Source organism: Mycteria americana, chromosome 5, assembly GCF_035582795.1.
Source record: "Mycteria americana isolate JAX WOST 10 ecotype Jacksonville Zoo and Gardens chromosome 5, USCA_MyAme_1.0, whole genome shotgun sequence".
NCBI classification, from domain to species: Eukaryota; Metazoa; Chordata; class Aves; order Ciconiiformes; family Ciconiidae; genus Mycteria; species Mycteria americana.
Window position 1 is genome coordinate 25,159,330 of NC_134369.1, and position 18,371 is coordinate 25,177,700.

The window sequence follows — 18,371 nt, forward strand, 5'->3', positions numbered from 1 at the left end:
GAGAACCCAAGTGACGCAGTTACTTTGAAGCTGAGGCCAAGCATAACTATAATATATATAATATTTGTATTAATTAGATTTTATGAATAGAAATTATAAATTTATTAATTTACTAATTAATAAGAATATAGAATAATTCTTTAGGCAAATTATATCAATATCTGTTATCTTCCATAATCTATGCCTTTCCGTTTATATTTTGAGCCTATGTTTACATCCAGAAAAATCAGATTGAGGAAGAGGATTCAGAGTTAAATGACGTGGATTTTTTCATGTATGGGGCTCCCCCCAGCTGGTGAATCTCTTTCTTTCTTTTTCCTCCAGTCTCTGTAATCCATTTAACACTGCCTCGAGATGATTTCACACTAGGCAGCTCTTCAGGGCTAACAGCCTGAAGCCTGAGAATCAGAGGAGACAGCAAAATTTAGCTTTTAAACTTTTTTTGTTATCACTACCTCCCTCTACAGCTCCCCATCAACAGCATTTTTGTGAAATGTAGTGCCTGAAAGTGGTAAAACCTGTGTTAGTGTATCTACAGCTGGGCATCATTTGGCTACAGTAAAGCTAAAGATTTTGACAAGACTTTGAACTTTTTCACTCTTGAAAGTTCAAATCAGGTTTGTGCCAATAGATTCTTTTTTTCTATACTTATAATTGATGTCAGTGGTACACAATGAGCAAAAAACCCCAACTCAGCAGTGTTCACAGATTTAGTAACCACTTTCTGTGGGTCTATCATGTGGGAGGGGAAGGGGACTAAAGAGAAGAGAATTGATTAGTTTCCAAATATGCCCTCATTAAAGTATGCTGGACTTGAGTAAAATCATTGGAGTTCACTGCCATATCATCCAGGAAGTTGATTCCTCATGGTATGAGGAGAGGTGCATTTCAAAATCTCTTCTCAGATTTTTGATATTACTGCCTGCTCAGTTATCTGTATATATGGTGCCGTTGGCAATATCCAAGGCTTTCCTGTTGCTAATTAATCACCTCCACAGAGAACATAATTAGCAGCTTAATTAGGAACATCATCCACTAGTGCTGTAGCATCAGCCTAAACCAGCTGTGAGGTACTGGCTAGAACTTACAATAGCCTACATTTCCTTTGGGAGCTCCTACTGAGAAGGAGGACTGTCAAAACTCCCTAATTTTTCTCTCTGAAGGAGTTTCTTGATTAAACGTTATCAGGGAAAGCACCATTTACCGATTAGACTTTCATATGCTGTCATGCAGCCAGGATAGAGAGACAAAGCTCATTTCTGGCATGTCTACTGGCAAACAAAGGTTGATTACCACATTCTTATGGGGTGATTGAAGGGAATTTGAAACACTGTTTGCATTACTAACAAGCCTTAAAGTAGTGGAATTGACATTCTGAGTATGACAAGCACTTCTTGCTAAAAGCAAAAATAAATTTCCTTCTGTTGTCCTAATTTTTAAGAGTTGTCATTCTGAGCCATTGCCAGACTGTTGCATAACAGTGCTTCCTCCTCATCTTCTCTCTGCAGATTGGTCTCTTGGGAGGGGGTGGGGGAAGCTCTTAGTACAGAAAAAATCAGTGTTTATATCAGGAGGTGATACAAACCTCCTGATGTCCAGGCTTTCCTTCCTTCAGTGAGGGTATATGTTTAGGGTGCAAGTTTGAAACAACAGCGGAAGATGCCATTGCCTTTAAATGAGCATTCACATCTTACTTCTGTCCTACAAATAATTTTGACCCAAGTTACAAAAGACCGAAAAAAGCAGTTGCAGACCATGTGAAGACATAGCATATATACCTGTGGACTGCACTGTTCTTTTCAGAAAGCTTTCTCATATAACTGAAGCAGAATAAGATCAGATGCAATGCTGAGAACAAGTACTGAAAGCACATAGATGACTAGAGATAGATATAAGCAACCAAGAGAATAGCGATGAAAACTGGAAACCACTTATCTATGAATCATGAACCAAAAGACAAAAATCCAGGAATGAGATACCCAAAGGAATGAATTCATTTTTAAAGAACATTCTACTTTACAAGTGCAAAGCCCTACTGACTTTGAAATAGTACACAATTCCTAGAAGAAAACTAAATGAAGAATTCCATCATGGATTTTTTACAAAGGCCTAGCTTTCAAATGCAGATTTACAGGAGAATGGGAGGTCTGTAACTCCACTACTGTAGTAAAAGTGTGCAGGTAGAGATAAATCGCTACTTCTTCCTTTTCACCCTGGATCTATGTCCCCTCTTGTTGGTTCCATCAACTAATATTTAAGAGGAAATCAAGCTACTAAAATGTGGTATAAAGCTGTAAAGAAACTTGTGTATCAGCCAGAAAAAATAATAGGTAGATGTACATAATCCTTTGACTAAATTGCAAGACATATGGTCCCCTTAAGTTCATTCGTAAAAACGTTACTGAGACAAGATGGACACATCTGTGCTGTAGCAGAGCTGAGATTGATTCATGTTAAAAGATATTTCTAAACCTAAGACATATCCTTCTGAGCTGTCAGAAAGCAAACCCACTGTTCCCAGTATGACTGTTTTGCTTAAGTATGTAAAGGAAAAGTGATTCAGAAAGTCTGTGAATTTGTGAACTGTGGACCAAATCCTGCCCATGTGGAAAGGTTACATGTTCCTATGTCCCAGATATAGGGAAGTCCTCTCAAGTACCTCTTTTTGGAAACCTCAGGGAGGAACAAACATCCATGAAATATCCTTGGACAAGAGAGTCATCTGACCCTGTAATGAGGAATATTAGTACTTCTACCAGGTATTTTTACTTAATGTTTCAGGAGAGTCATGTTAAGATGCTTTGTGAAGATTCTTTATGCCCAATGTACAGGTGGTGAAATTCTAGCAAAAGAGAATTGAATGAGACTTCCCAGCTAATCAATGGTAAGACCAGGATTCAGTCTGGTATTTTGTAACTCCTACTGCAGACACCTCTACTCAGGACCTTCCTTCTTTGTTATGAAAGAGGTGAATCTAATCCCAGGTGTTCTCTGAGTTTAGGAGTGTCTAGATTTTTAATTCACTGTCCTTAAGAAAGAAGAGCTACCTATCTGTTTTCACCCAAGTTTGATTTTTCCTTAGTATAGTATGTTTTATTATCTAGATTTTAGCTCAGGACTGCATGGATCTGTTTCAAAGATAGCTGCCTATATTATATATTATGTAACAGTAAGTACAGCACACTTTGACTAACAAGCTTCTGCCTGTGTCTGAGCACTACAGGATTTTACACAGGATTTTGCTAATTTATACATTGAATGGAAGGGTAAAGTTGACTATTTTTATTCAGCAGGGTCATTAATTCTCCCAGGAGAGGTGGAACAGACAGTAACTTACTGTACACCCTTTTTTGATAAGCCTGTTCAACTGAAGTTCAGCACCTTGTCAGTTCCACAGCCATCAGACAGCAAAGCCCAACAGGTATGAGGTCCGATTTATTTATTTAAACATTGAGGGTTTTGGGTGGGATTTTTATGTATTGGCTTCTAATATTATTTCCACAAGAACAGAGGGGTATAGATGGAGTGTGTGGAACTGCTATGAGTTAACAAATCACATTATTAATTGTTAAATTATCAATGAATTCTTAAATACATTAAGAATTGAGATAAACACTCTAAATAGAAAGGTACTATTTTTTCTTGCACACTGCTATTATATAATCCTACGTTTTCAAAATGTGTACTTCAAGACTTCAAACTGTATGTGGGCTTTTTGATATTTACTTGGTGTAACTCACAGAATGTTCAACTAAACTCTTGCACTTCCTGACCTTTTAACAAATCATTAGTTACGTAGGATGACGGGCCATTTAATTTTCCAGTGATCTCATCATCTTACAACATCCTGCAGTTCTCATTGGGCTGAATAGAGGAACCATCTCCTGCAACAAGGAGGTAGTGAATGGTCCCTTTAACGTGACGTTTAAAAGAAAAAAAGTTTTTAGAATATATTGTGATCAGAACTGGGACTTGTCCTCTTGGAAATGAGTAGCAGCAATCTGTATTTTCTAGGTCTGGTGTGGAGAGGTTTGCATTATGGAGTCTGAGTCTTTTAATAATACACAATCAATACAAGCTTTAATTTAGAATTGCCATTTTGCCTCAGAATTTCAGTTCTTTTCAAACTGGAACAGGTGGTGTGGATTGCTCACAGGCTTATTTTAAGTCATTAAGCCTCTTATCCAAATAGTTAGTGTGAGCATTAACTTTTGGGGATGTTTCTATTGCAGAAATTCTTCACCACTCCTTTCCCCTGCCTGATCATTGTAATAGAAGCTGAAGTTAGCTTCTGGCTAAAACGGACCAGTTTTGATAGTTTCATATGCTTATTGATGTCCCATGAGGCTTAAATCAAGTTTATAAATGATGCGTGACCAGTGAAGGATTGATGTTATAGCACTGCATATGGTGCCTCCTTTCCTGAGCTCAATTGTGTTTAGTTCTTTGCAATAAACTCTTTACTATAAGGAACAAGTCTGCTTTGGGAAAAAGTAAATGTTCTAAAATGACCTTTCAAGCTTTAATACCCACCATACTGTGAATAAAAATACTCACTCTTTTCCCTAAGGATTGACATAATTCAAGGTTTTTGCCTTGAGAAATATCCATTGGCACACACAAAAAACCCCTAGAATGAGGTTTTATAGTTTTCTTATTTGATAACTTCTGTATAAAACCAAAGAAGAAGGAGGGTTGTAGCAGCCTGCAGTGTTCATAAAGGATTGCGTATGACTCTTTAAACTATAATTGATGAAAAATAGATGAAGATCTCACTGCATGCAAAATTCATTTGCATTTGAGGAAAAGATGGGTCATGAAAGAGAAACAGTATTATTACATTGGTTAAGGGTTGCTGCATTTTTCAAGAAGATAGACCTATGATTTTCACAACCATTTAGTTGATGCCAGGCTACTCAAGAGGAAGGCAGTCTTTCCCCTAAATTTACACATAATTGTGCCTTCATTTAGATAATATAACTGTGGCCTGATTTTTAGAACTGTCAAGACTGAACAGGTCCATTTTAAAATCCCTCAGTGCTTCAAATTGTCATTGCATTGAAAAATAAGTCTTGCATTGCTTATGGCAGGACTCATTTAGAAAGAGAAAAAGATCTTCCCTGGAATAGAATCATGGAATCATTTAGGTTGGAAAAGACCTTTAAGATCATTGAGTCCAACCGTAAGCCTAACACTGCCAAGTCCACCACTAAACCATGTCCCTAAGCGCCACATCTGCACGTCCTTTAAATACCTCCAGAGATGGTGACTCAACCACTTCCCTGGGCAGCCTGTTCCAACACTTTGACAACCCTTTCAGTGAAGGAATTTTCCTAATACCCGATTTAAACCTCCCCTGGCGCAACTTGAGGCCATTTCCTCTCGTCCTATCACTTTTTACCTGGGGGAAGAGACCAACCCCCACCTCTCTACACCCTCCTTTCAGGTGGTAGAGAGCAATAAGGTCTCCCCTCAGCCTCCTTTTCTCCAGGCTAAACAATCCCAGCTCCCTCAGCCGCTCCTCATAAGACTTCTGCTCCAGACCCTTCACCAGCTTCGTTGCCCTTCTTTGGACACGCTCCAGCACCTCAATGTCCTTCTTGTAGTGAGGGACCCAAAACCGAACATTGTATTCGAGGTGCAGCCTCACCAGTGCTGAGTACAGGGGGGTAATCACTTCCCTAGTCCTGCTGGCCACACTATTTCTGATACAAGTCAGGATGCCATTGGCCTTCTTGGCCACCTGGGCACACTGCTGGCTCATATTCAGCTGGCTATTGACCAACACTCCCAGGTCCTTCTCTGCCAGGCAGCTTTCCAGCCAGTCTTCCCCAAGCTGGTAGTGCTGCATGGGGTTGTTGTGACCCAAGTGCAGGACCTGGCACTTAGCCTTTTTGAAGCTCCAACAATTGGCCGTGGCCCATCGATCCAGCTTGTCCAGGTCCCTCTGTAGAACCTTCCTACCCTCAAGCAGATCAACGCTCCTGCCCACCTTGGCGTCTTCTGCAACTTACTGAGGGTGCACTCGATCCCTTCATCCAGATCATTGATAAAGATATTAAACAGGACTGGCCCCAACACAGAGCCCTGGGGAACGCCACTTGTGACCGGCCACCAACTGGATTTAACTCCATTCACCACAACTCTTTGGGACCAGCCATCCAGCCAGTTTTTTTCCCAGCGAAGAGTATGCCTGTCCAAGTCGTGAGCAGCCAGTTTCCCCAGGAGAATGCTGTGGGAAACGGTGTCAAAGGCTTTACTAAAGTCCAGGTAAACAACATCCACAGCCTTTCCCTCATCCACTAAGCAGGTCACATTGTCATAGGAGGAGATCAGGTTAGTCAAGCAGGGCCTGCCTTTCATAAACCCATGCTGACTGGGCCTGATCATCTGGTTGTCCTGTACGTGCTGCGTGATGGCATTAAAGATCTGCTCCATAACCTTCCCTGGCACCGAGGTCAGGCTGACAGGCCTGTAGTTCCCTGGATCCTCCTTCTGGCCCTTCTTGTAGATGGGCATCACATTTGCTAACGTCCAGTCAACTGGGACCTCCCCTGTTAGCCAGGACTGCTGATATGATTGAAAGTGGCTTGGTGGGCACTTCTGTCAGCTCCCTTAGTACCCTTGGCCCCATAGACTTGTGTACATCTAAGTGATGTAGCAGGTCAGTAACCATTTCCCCTTCGATTATGCTTCATCCTGCTCCCCGTCCCTGTCTTCCAGCTCAGGGGGCTGGGTACCATGAGAGCAACTGGTCTTACTATTAAAGACTGAGGCAAAGAAGGCATTAAGTATCTCAGCCTTTTGCTCATGCTTTGTCACTATGTTTCCCCCTGCATCCAATAAAGGATGGAGATTCTCCTTAGCCCGCCTTTTGTTGTTAATGTATTTATAGAAACATTTTTTATTGTCTTGTATGACAGTAGCCAGATTAAGTTCTATTTGGGCTTTGGCCCTTCTAATTTTCTCCCTGCATAACCTCATGATACCTTTGTAGTCCTCCTGAGTTGCCTGCCCCTTCTTCCAAAGGTCATAAACTTTTTTTTCCTGAGTTGCAGTCGAAGCTCTCTGTTCAGCCAGGCTGGTGTTCTTCCCTGCCAGTTCGTTGTTCAGCACATAGGGACAGCCTGCTCCTGCACCTTTAAGATTTCCTTCTTGAAGAATGTCCAGCCTTCCTGGGCTTCTTTGCTCTTCAGGACTGCTTCCCAAGGGATCTGTCAACCAGGCTCCTAAACAGGCCAAAGTCTGCCCTCCTGGAGGCATCCCTGCTTTGAAATGAGACTGTTCTCTGTCCATCAAAACAAACCTGTTAGGGAATAGCAACAGAATGTGGCTGCCTAGTCAGTTTTCATAGAGAATGGAAAAGCATTCCCTATGAAAAATAAACAAGCTTAATAGTGCAGTGTAGGATGTCAAATGTCTATGCTATGGACATATTTGTGAAGGACTTTAGGGGAATCTCTGATTGTATTGCTAGGGAAAGTTTAGAAAAAGCAGCTCTGCTACGACCCAGTGTATAACTTGGCTAATTGTTAAAGAACAACTTGTCCCCCTGAAAATGTTTTTCTGTCAAAAGCTTTTGGGAAGACGCTTAGTGAATGACATAGCAAATTCTTTGTGTTGTCCACCAATGTTGCTTCATCTTTCTTCCCAGGTTTTAGACATAAATATATTCCTGGATTTCAGTATCGACAGTGCAGCATACATGACCTGCCACAGGCCACTGCAAATTGAAACAGCATTCACTCCATGGTTGAAGTACATTATCATAGAACATTTACCTTCCCTACCCAGATATTTATTCTCTCCTTTATTTCTACTTAATACTTTCTTTCATAAAAGACATCATAGTTTTTTTAATTAACTGTATGTCTTAATGTCTGCTTCCTAGGGTCTCTATTTGTTCTTATTTCCCCCCCTGCATACATATGAGTGGAGTTGAATGCATATTTTCCATCTACTCACTATAAACAAGCATTCAAAGTGGGGTTCATCTCACCTAACTTCAGCTTTAAATTTAGTCTAATTTAGTCCTTCTGTCATCAAGATGGGGAGATAAGCACCACCAGAAAGTAATTCATCCCACTTGCTGTAGGCATTTGTCCTAAGATGTAATATATCTCCGTCCACAGGCTGACTCTCAGGCTGGGTCTTTTTTGGCTAATTGACTAGCTTAATCTAGAAGCCTAATTTTTATATGGCTGGGATTAGGAAAGGTGAATTCTGCCCTCCTATTCTCCATTGTTTGCCTTTAGTTTGAGCATTCAAAAAAGTATTTACCATGCCTATCATTTTATCTTTATTTGTGGAATGGCAGTGTCTATAACCTAAAATACAGCTTCCATTGAGTTCCTTTGGTTTAAAGTTTTAGTAATAGGCCTCAACTGAGGTTTGCTTCTGCTAAGTGCTATGCATAAATGCAAGAAGAACAAGGAAGACCTTAAAGACAGGATTGACTAAGTGCAAGAAGATGGAAGAGTTACATCTTCTCAGAGGCCAGTAAAGACAAAGAGATAGAGTGACTTGTCCAGAATGATGAAGCAGAAGTGGAAAATTGTTCAAGATTTATTGACTTCCAATACAGTGCCCCAAGATCAAGACAAACGTTTTTTTTTTTTTCTCCCAAGTATTCCAATATATATTAAGCTTATATGAGATAATAGCATACATGCCTCCCCCCCCCGCCCCGTTTTACTTATTGTTATTGAACTAGTAAGTTTTCCCTTGAGTATACAATGAAATCTTTGGTGACTGTATATGCATCCTTTACATAATTTGAACAAGTGAATCACAGAGTGCCATAATTACAGAGAAATAAAGGTTTTAGAATGACAGAGACAAGCTGTTTAGTTAACTGTAACTCCACACAGATTAATAAAAAGAAATGAGTTGCCAATTATTAATAGACTTTTGAAAGTCTCAACTTTAAGGTATTTTATTTACAACATTACAGCCTCTAGCAAAATACGTCAGTTATTAATATGAACATTACACTCTTTTCCCCTTTAATTTGGACATGCAGGAACTGTAAATGAAAATGATTTTTTCTTCAGAGAGTAAATCACAGGAGCAATCTTAAGCAAACTGGCAGTTTTCTAATAGAGCAAAATTCTATTCCCAGAGAGCTCTCAAAAAGATTTCAATTAGATGTTAAATTAGACACCTGAAATTCACATATTTCTCTCAGCTTAGGCAAAAATAACAAGATAATAACTTGATCAGCTCAGAGGATTCGGTGTTCTATTGCAAAATCTCTTCCTTTTGAAATAGGTCAAAATTGCAGTTTGCAGTATAAAAATTTTAGATTGCTTGTCTGTGTGGGAGGTTGAAGTGAATGGCTTATTGGGAGAAGAAGCAAAAAAAGAATCCCTAGTGCTTTGAGTACTCTTTTGAGAGATGAAGCACACTGATAAATATGCAATGTGAATAAACTTTTCAAATGTGCAATGCATGAAAACATAAAAATTAACAGTGAAGTTGGGTATGTTCTACTTTGGCATCTAATTTCAGTTAGCAATTTAGGCTTGAGTTTTTTAAACAAAAGTTTTTCCAGTATTTCTCTGCACGTGCATAAAATGTTCCTGGAATGACATGAAGGTCAACACAAGGGCATAGTGAATGTGTGTATACTTTCCATAACTACGTTGGCAGAGGAAGAATAGATTTGTTTTTGTAGAATCCCTGTGAAGGCTTACTCTAATTTGAACTCTTCTTAGCTTAGTTACCTATAGATGTGGTAACAAATATTGTTACAACCAAACGAACTGAAAAATATTTGCACCTTGCATCATATTTTAGAAGAGTGTTTTGTATTTCTGCATTAAGCAACACAGATGATTAATAAAATTATACAAAACTAGAAAAAATATTTCCTGATCAATCAGGCAATATTACAGTGTATTAATGAAGGATGTAGATACTTGCAAGATACTTGCTGCTATGTCTGTCAGGTACCCAGCCACTGGGGAGGAATCCAGCTACCACTTCTCTGACTTATTAGATGGCATTAACTGTGTCAATACATCTTCTTACAAAATGTTACCAGAAATTGTGTGGGATACTGTGCCTTCTAAACTGAGCAGTGACCATAAGATGCTGAGTGTTCTTCCTCCCTTTCAGCAAAACAAATAAATGTGATATTAACTTCAAATACATCAGTAGTCATTGGCTTCATTGAGGATTCATCAGAAGTTTGAAAAAATAAGCATGTGTTTAAATGTTTTGCGGATTTGGTACTGAAGTACTTAAATCTTTGAAACACAGAGCCCTTGAGGAGTTGTGCTATTTGTCATGGTTGAAATTTCTAGACATTTTTTATTAACTTCTCAAAGAATAGGGAGCCTTCCTGTACAGTTTGGGCAGTGAGGATGTGTCTCCTGTGTAGCTCTGGAATTAATTTTATGTAACTGCTTACCATAAACCTTTTGTGTCATGGCCCCCTGCAGTTCCTTATCAGCGTGCAGCCTGCCATAGTTACTTGTTTTCATTATTTTATTTTATAGGCAGAGCATTTATTTTAAGATATTTCAATGAGAAGCAATACAGAAATGCTATACACTATGTCAACAAAGCAAATATTGGCAAATGCAGTAAGACTCTTATGTTCATCATGCAAGAAATCCAAACCAGCCAATTGCGTATCTCTGAGATGGTGAAAAGAAATTTTGAGAGTCTGAAAATTGGTTATGTGTCATTTTGTTTATTCCAGGCATTTCCTTTGCTGAAACTGTGTTCTAGGAAGCACGTTACATTAGTATCAGATGTATGTACACTGAAGCTTTATGTGATACTAGCCCAAATTTTAAGGATATCGAATCTGTCTCTGAGATTTAACATAGCTGTACATAGCTTGTCCATATCCCCACAGTCTTGCCTCTACGAGTGGCAGGAATGTAATAGATGTGTGCAAGGGAGGTTTTTAGATTCCTTGCCTTGAGCAAAATTAGCTAATTATACTCATTCAGATACAGTACAGTACAAATGGGGCACATTAAATGGCTTAAATTAGGTCAAATTGAATAATTGAATTTATTCTTTTACTTAAAGAGAGCTTAATCAGCTGAGAGTGCTAGAGTCAGAAAAAATAGTTTAATTAAATATTAATTAGAAGTTTATATTTTGAGCTTCCTTATCATCACTTGCAGCAATATTATTTATATATGTTTTTCCTCATTACAGCTACTAGGGGATCATGTTCAACCATTCTCACTTGATGAAGAATTTGATTATGACAATGTGGCACTGACCCCTAAGTTCTCTGAAGCTGAGCTGAAGGCCATTATAGAATTGTCTCAAGAGAAGAAAACGGGGACAGATGTCAAGTCAGCATGAGCTGAAGACTGAGTCAAAGGCATCTGTGCCGTGCTGTTGAAATAACATTTTTAGGGGGTAAATCTCGCTCTTCATTGTACCCTTATTTAGTGTTTTTATCTATGTGGCCAGTAAATGACATCCTCGAGATCTTTTTGTTTTTTCTACCAAGGTGCCTTGGACCTAAGGTTGCCTTCCCCTGTGCCTCCTCCTAGTCCTAATGAAAACACAGAATAGGAAGATGGTGCTTGTCCAGAGTTGCTTGTATAGTAGCTCTTCAGCAAGAGAGGAAGTATTTCCATCCTTTTTGTATGCCTGTACACTGATTTGCTTAGGCATTCAGGTTGGCTAAGGAGGTCTGTATTTATCCCTAAACCCAATGGGATTTTTGTATGAATCAATGACCTTTAATATTTTTAGGCCCCAGTGCTCAGCCACTTTGTTGTTTTCCAGGTGGTACAAGGCAGTTGGAAGGATGTCTCAAATGACAGCCATAAATTCCCTTCTGTAGAAAAATCCTTGAGTGGGGTGAATCTTGTATTGGTTCAGGCTAGGTATGCTGGAGTAATTGCTGGTGGAATTCAGAATAGCACTATGGCTAGTCTGGCTTATATTTGGTACTGACTCAGTTCCTGACTAGCGCAAAGCTAGTCCTAAAACTGCCTTTTACCTAGTTCTTTCAGTAATGCAAATAAGAGCTTTTTGCAGCTGACAAATCAGTCTATAAACTCTTTCCCTATCATTGTAAGTCTTAAATATACAGTGTTATGTGAATGAATAAATCTGGGAATGTTGGGTTTTTCCTCTGTCTTTTGCATTACTTCAGTTCTGCAGAGAAATAAATACTCCTGTTTCCAATAAACTTTTTGAGTTGATCAAAATTGATGTGGTGCAACTCCTAACAATTAAAACATGAACTGCTACAAAAAGTCTTCCGCACAGAGGAAAAAATAGTGATCTCATCCATTAAAGGAATTGGCATTGAAAGGCTGTCAGATTTTACATTTTTTTTACAGGAGAGGATTCCAAATACCAGCTTATGGCTTACGCTCAGCTTCACTGAAATACAGCAAACCCTGGAGTTGAGTAAAGGTCAGGTAGTATGAGTGGGAGAGAAAAGTATGCATCTCTGACACAAGGTAGTATGTACTCTTGCTATGAGGTGTTTAGAATTAATTTTTTTTCAGCTTACTGTAGAAGCTTTGCTATTGAGGCTTGGTTTACCATCACAACACTGAATTGTATTATTGGTCTTTTTCTGGTATAACTGCATTAGCTAAAGTTTATTGACCAACATTTTGTCCTTGGCCTATCTCCATTATTTCTGAAGTGGGTGATTAACATGATGAATATGGGAAGAGTGCCTGAGCAGACAGAGTAGAGACCAAACCACAAATTGTTTAAAGGCTCTGGATGAAATCCCTGTGGCTGGTTGGCTGCTCCATTGTCAGCAATTTATAAAAGCAAAGAAAGGTGCTTTGATGCTCCAAAGGAAATTTTCTGGATCAGTAATTTTGTAGACCATAATCATGCACCACTGAAACCTGAATAGCATTTGTTTTGAGGAATGTTATTTACCTCAATTAGGGGGATATAATTTAAGAGTGAGATTAACAAAAACCAGAAAAGTGGTCTCAGACAAGATGTTTAAGGAGAGTGATACAAAACTATGAGTATGTTGTATAGAAAAACTGGTCTGTATAGGACCTTGCTGGTAGAAGGTAATGAGAAATTAATTTTTAACATCTACAATCAAAAGGATGCCTGTGCTGTAGTTAAAAGAGCACAGTAGTTTTTGATGCAGTTGTCTGTATAGCAGATTCTGCTGTTTGGGAAACATTTTTTTTTTTTTTAAATTGAATTTATTTGAATTCAATGAAGTGTTTTGTTGAACCCAAGATATTTTGAATTGAGTGCTTCAGATCCAACTGGAATTTTCCAGTGAAACATTCAGCTAAACATTCCTGAGCAGATCTATTTATTAGTTCATCTTCTTCTGGAAGACACAGATAATGTGTATAAATGAGAGGGATAAGAAGTAAGTTCTGGAAGAGCTCCATGAGCATATCTGGGAGGAAGAAATTGAGAACCGCTGTGCAAAGATAGCAAGGTCAGCCTTTAAAAGCCTCAACAGAAAAATAAGGGAGACAGCCTCATTAACGTATGTATGTATAGCAAAGATAAATGTAAGGAACCTTCAGTCTAAAAGACCTCTGTCTACGGAGTTTGATATCCTGCAGACAAAGAATCAACCATAAATAAAGGTGGACTTTTGTGGAATGATGAATTTGGCACTTTTTTGGTGTGTTTTTTTGGAAAGGTATGAGACACAGAAACTATAGATCAGTCCTGTTGGAATCCTATTGCCAGTAGAGTCAATGAGAAAAGTTGTCCAGGGGTTCAAAATGATCTTCAGGCCAAATCAGCTCTGGAATCTCTAAGTGCATTTTCTATTCATTTCATTATCAATTTTTCCCTGTACATTAGGGATACATCCAGCTATTCAGTTCCTTCTCTCATAGGCAGATGATTCTCTTACCAAATGTTCAGAGTACCTATTACGCTCCATAAGTGTCATTCAGTATAGTCATTATATGGTTCCATTTGATATAAAGAAACACTTTGCTGCAGAATACCCGGCAAAATTGGAACTCTTTAGTGACATCCATCTTATGCAGGGAAATGGGGATAATTCACTTACATTTACACCACTCATGAGTTAGATTTTTGCTCTCTGTTAACAGAGATGTATATCACAGTGGAGATTAGGTAATGTAGGCTTTCTGAACATGACATTTTATTGGCCTGCCCCTGTGGTTGTTTTTGGATTGTACCTTTCATTTGATTATCCTTCGCAGAGGAGGCATATTTTTCTCTTCTCCATTACCAGGTTGTCATTTTTAAGAACATACTGTATGTGCATGTTAAATTTTATACATGTACATGGAGTTAGTTACCTGGAATTGTTTCAGTGTTTGCAAGGTGGTTTGGATCTGAATAATATATATCTTTTCCTCTTGTAGCTTGTATTCTCTTTAATATTTAATATTTTCAGGAGGGGTTGGTGAGGGACATTCTCCTTTTCTATTTATGGTCTTTTCTAAACATTTTTCCTGTTTTCCAAAAGAATTAAAGGGAAAACTCACGCATGGAACAGGAAACTTCAAGTGCTACTTGGAATCGACTTAGGGGCTGCTGCAGTGGGGAATAGGATTTTCTCCCTGCCACACTGACAAGGATTTTGAACTGCAAAATCTCTGATGTTGGGTGAACCTGTTGGAAGTGAAGGCTATGTGATGCATCTCTAATCCTTTTGTATTCATTACTTCATTGATGTCTAAAGTGTAATAGAGATATGCATCCATCTCAGTCAGTGAGCTTATCTGTATTAAACTTGTTACTTACTTGCGTGTTACCAGAAGGATACTGACTGTTTCTTTCCACAGTCTTGATGGATCCTGAGTTATGGGGAGGAACTCTTTGAGTTTTATGGGACATGCAGTAGTCCTTCCACTGGGGCAGGAATCTGAAGAGTTGTTTCCTTGGGTGGCTGTGGTGCAAGCTCGGATATTATTAATGCTCAGAGTTACTCCTTGTGGGTGTAAAAGGAAGAGTAATTATTTGCTGAGATAATGGTTGTGAAAGAATAAGATAAAAATTGAAGAAGTGAAAAGAGATGCAGACAAATCTGCCTGACTCAGACATTATGGTTCTAAATATATTTCTATTAATGCAGAAAGGTATCATTATATACACTTGTATACACATGGTGACACTGAAAGAAAATAATTTTAGTATGGAGAGTACTCACCAGATAATTCAAAACCTTTTGAAGAAGATGGCATGGAAACAAATCCCTGCTCTTATGGAAAAGACCCTTTGATCCTCTGGCCTTGATTTTCTGCTGCTATAAACTGGCAGAACTCCACTGAGGCCATTTATATTCATACTGAGCAGACAGGACCCTCGTATTTGCAGTCTTAGCTGAAAGGATATGGAGCCAAATTGATTCCTGATTTTTTACTGTATATAAAGCTATGTATATGACCCATTATCATTATGGGAAAATATTTAAATGCAGAACCAATGGAAATGAAATGTAAAAAACATATCTTTAACTGTTCAGTTACTAATTTTACACAGGTCATTATGGAGTTTCTGTAGTGGTGTGTGCTTAGAACATCGCTTTTTGCTTTAACAACAATACCATATACATTTTCAAGCCCTGTTCAGATCGTGAAACTTGATTACATACATAGCTACTAAAGATTCCCACATCATTTAAAGTTTTTTTTCCCTCTTCATCTTGGCAAGGATTGGAAATGGACTTTGATTTATCTTGGAATTGTTACCTCGGAATAACTAGGACCAAATTCCTAGTTATGCAGCAACTTCATGTATGTTATGGTGTGACTAAACAGCCACTTGGTATCAAAGTGTCTGCTTGGATAGCAGCCTGATTTGTATCTTCTTGTCCTCTACCTTCAGCTTTATTCAGGAGTCTGAGCAGTAGCTTGGTCCTACCTAGGTATGAATTCTTACAGCCCTGCAGTTCAGTTACGCTGACCAAAGAAGGTGAACCAGCAGTCTTGTACTGGGACTCCATGCTCATTCCAACCTGCTGAATAATTTAGCTGAGTGTGGCTATTTGCCTCTGTTCGGCAGAGATTTATGTTACAACCATCATGAATGTGATACTCCTGAAGATGTGCAATGGAAAAGTGATGACTGACAAGATCGGGGCAGAGATTCATTAGACCCTGTTCACTTACTGGGGCTGTGCCGAACAGGTGGCTTACTACCCTCCTTCACAGGCTGCAGTTCAGCCTCGACATGTTCAAGCCACCCAATAAAGTGAGGAAACCTGTGATAAGGGTTCTTGCTGGCCTCAGGAGGTGAGCTCCCTGCACCGCAGAGCCGAGTGCTTGTGATAGCGAAGGGCATTCCCACTGCGGTGTGCTTTCTTGTGGTGAGGTGTCAGTTAGCACAGGTGGGTGTGAGGTGCCGCATGTGTCCTGGGCTCCTCTTGGAGGGATGCGCCCTCTCACTGAAAGGTGGCTGCCTTTGCCAGTCCTGGGGACATGCAGTTCTCCCAGGTGCTAAATGTCTGCCCATCCCTTGGGAAAACAAGACAGACAGTTTTCTCTGAAGTGGTATTAAGTTGTAGAACATCTCAAAAGATGATGATTTTTGGTAAATTTGTGATTGCTGGCTGTTGGAAGTGACACCTTGTGTTTTGCTGGCAAGGTACTGTAAGCCAGTGTTGCAGATGTGAAATGCCACGGAGTTAGACTGGAGATGGTCTTAGTGCTTGTTTATGACAAGCTTGCAAGAAGAAAAGCAAGTGTTAAAACCTACTGTCATTTTATAGACAGGCTACTTTATTTGCAATTGCAATGCCCCACAGTTAAAGTGGAAATAAATTTTAATGCCTTATCAAAATGCAGAAGTATTTGTCTCATTTACAGCACTTCCAAAAAGGACAGATAATAAAATTCCCCTGATTAACTATCTATAATTTTATGTGCTCTGTGGTGTCTTGTTCATCTATCTGCATAAACATTTCAAAATAATAAGCAAAGATAGATCTGAAAAAAATCCCTAAATCTAACTTCACACTTAATTTCAGGTTGTAGAAACTCTCTATGTTCAAAGCTCTCTTTGATCTGAATATTCTCAAACTTTGGGGAAGTAGATACACTACTTTAAAAATCTCTAACCAACAATTTCTCAAGCAACCACTTAGCACCTGTCTGGACTACAAAAAACAAAGCAGTCAGAGACCTGCCTATATAAAAAGAACCTATGGAACATAACAATTGGAATAATTACAGTTTATAGGAAGATAATGGTATTCTATAAAAGGACTTTAAAGATAGTAGAATTAAATGGAAAATGATATTTTTCTAGAGAGTGAACCATACTAAAATATTCTGTTGACTTGGTACAATTCTTGAGAACCTTTGAATGCCCAACTGAAAAATTAGTGTAATCATTTTGTAATTCATGTGGATTTACAACACAGTTATCTCTTGAGCCATTAAAATAAGATTAAAAATTGTGTGGAATTCTTCAGTGTATTTTGTGGCAGTGCTAACACCGTAAATTAAGGCTTTAGCCTCATTCTATGATATGTTACAACAGAGTTTGTTCTTTTGTGGCTTTTGTGGTTGAGGATTCTGGTGGCACTGTTTCTGGGGTGCAGGTGTGTGCTTGTAGCTAGTAAGCCTTAAGTTTAATAAGCTTTCTTGAATCCATCTGCTTTTCTGTCCATATGTATAAAATCTTGTAATATGCAATATAATATGCATGATTCTTAGAAAGAGGTAAGTGTCATTTATTATGTTGCTTATGCTCCTCAGAATAACTTAGCTAGAGGACAAATTCTACCAATTACTTGGAAGTGTTGACTCTGCCATTTAGATTTGCTGCAGATTGCACATTTGTTCTTTGAGAGAGAAATGTTGAAATGCACTTTTTAATCCTCTTTTTCTTATTTTTGTTTTTGTCTTTCCTATGTCAGATTTGCAACTAGCTTTCCTATACTTGACAAGACATTACATTAATCTGATGAGCTACTTTCCTGCTGGATAAAATTTTAAAGTAAAAAAGATGGAAGGCTGGTATCTGGGCCAGAAAACATCAAAGCACAGTTAGCATTTCATGCACAAGCTTAGCATTTGCAAAGCTTTCAAAAACAAACAATCAGGAAAATACAAATAATGGTCAGCCTGCTTACTGAATGAAAATTTAATTCCAAATTGCCTTTGTTTAAGTTGGCTGCTTACAGTTCGGCTCCTCTGCCCACCAAGGATTCTGTTACCTAACATATTTCAAAATCCAGACTGTCAAAAATAACTGACAGCTCGCACTAGCTGAATAGCATTTCCTGCAACAAAATTGTGATCCATTTAAGGCTCTTTGCTTTGGGTTGTGAAACACTTCTTGAATTTCACAGATCTATTTGCCATTCATGAACTTTAATAAAGTAAACTGTACAAAAAGTAATGGCCCAGTGGGTATCTTTCTGCTGAGAGCAGGAATAAGGGAGCTAGCAGGAA

At 38.8% G+C, this 18,371-nt stretch overlaps 1 protein-coding gene across 6 annotated transcripts in view; it reads left to right on the plus strand.

The window, feature by feature from the left end:
* The window catches only part of IFTAP (intraflagellar transport associated protein), a 49,091-nt gene extending 35,568 nt beyond the window's left edge, over positions 1–13,523 (plus strand). For 4 of the 6 annotated variants that reach the window (XM_075502506.1, XM_075502507.1, XM_075502508.1 and 1 more), the window contains 2 exons: positions 3,291–3,421; positions 11,179–13,523. In XM_075502506.1, the coding sequence (XP_075358621.1) occupies positions 3,291–3,421; positions 11,179–11,331 (284 nt within the window). In that variant the 3' untranslated portion in view covers positions 11,332–13,523. Of the gene's footprint in view, positions 1–3,290; positions 3,422–7,654; positions 7,759–11,178 lie in introns of all 6 variants that reach the window. The other 2 variants (XM_075502511.1, XM_075502510.1) reach the window with 2 other exon arrangements.
* The last annotated feature ends 4,848 nt before the right edge of the window (positions 13,524–18,371 follow it).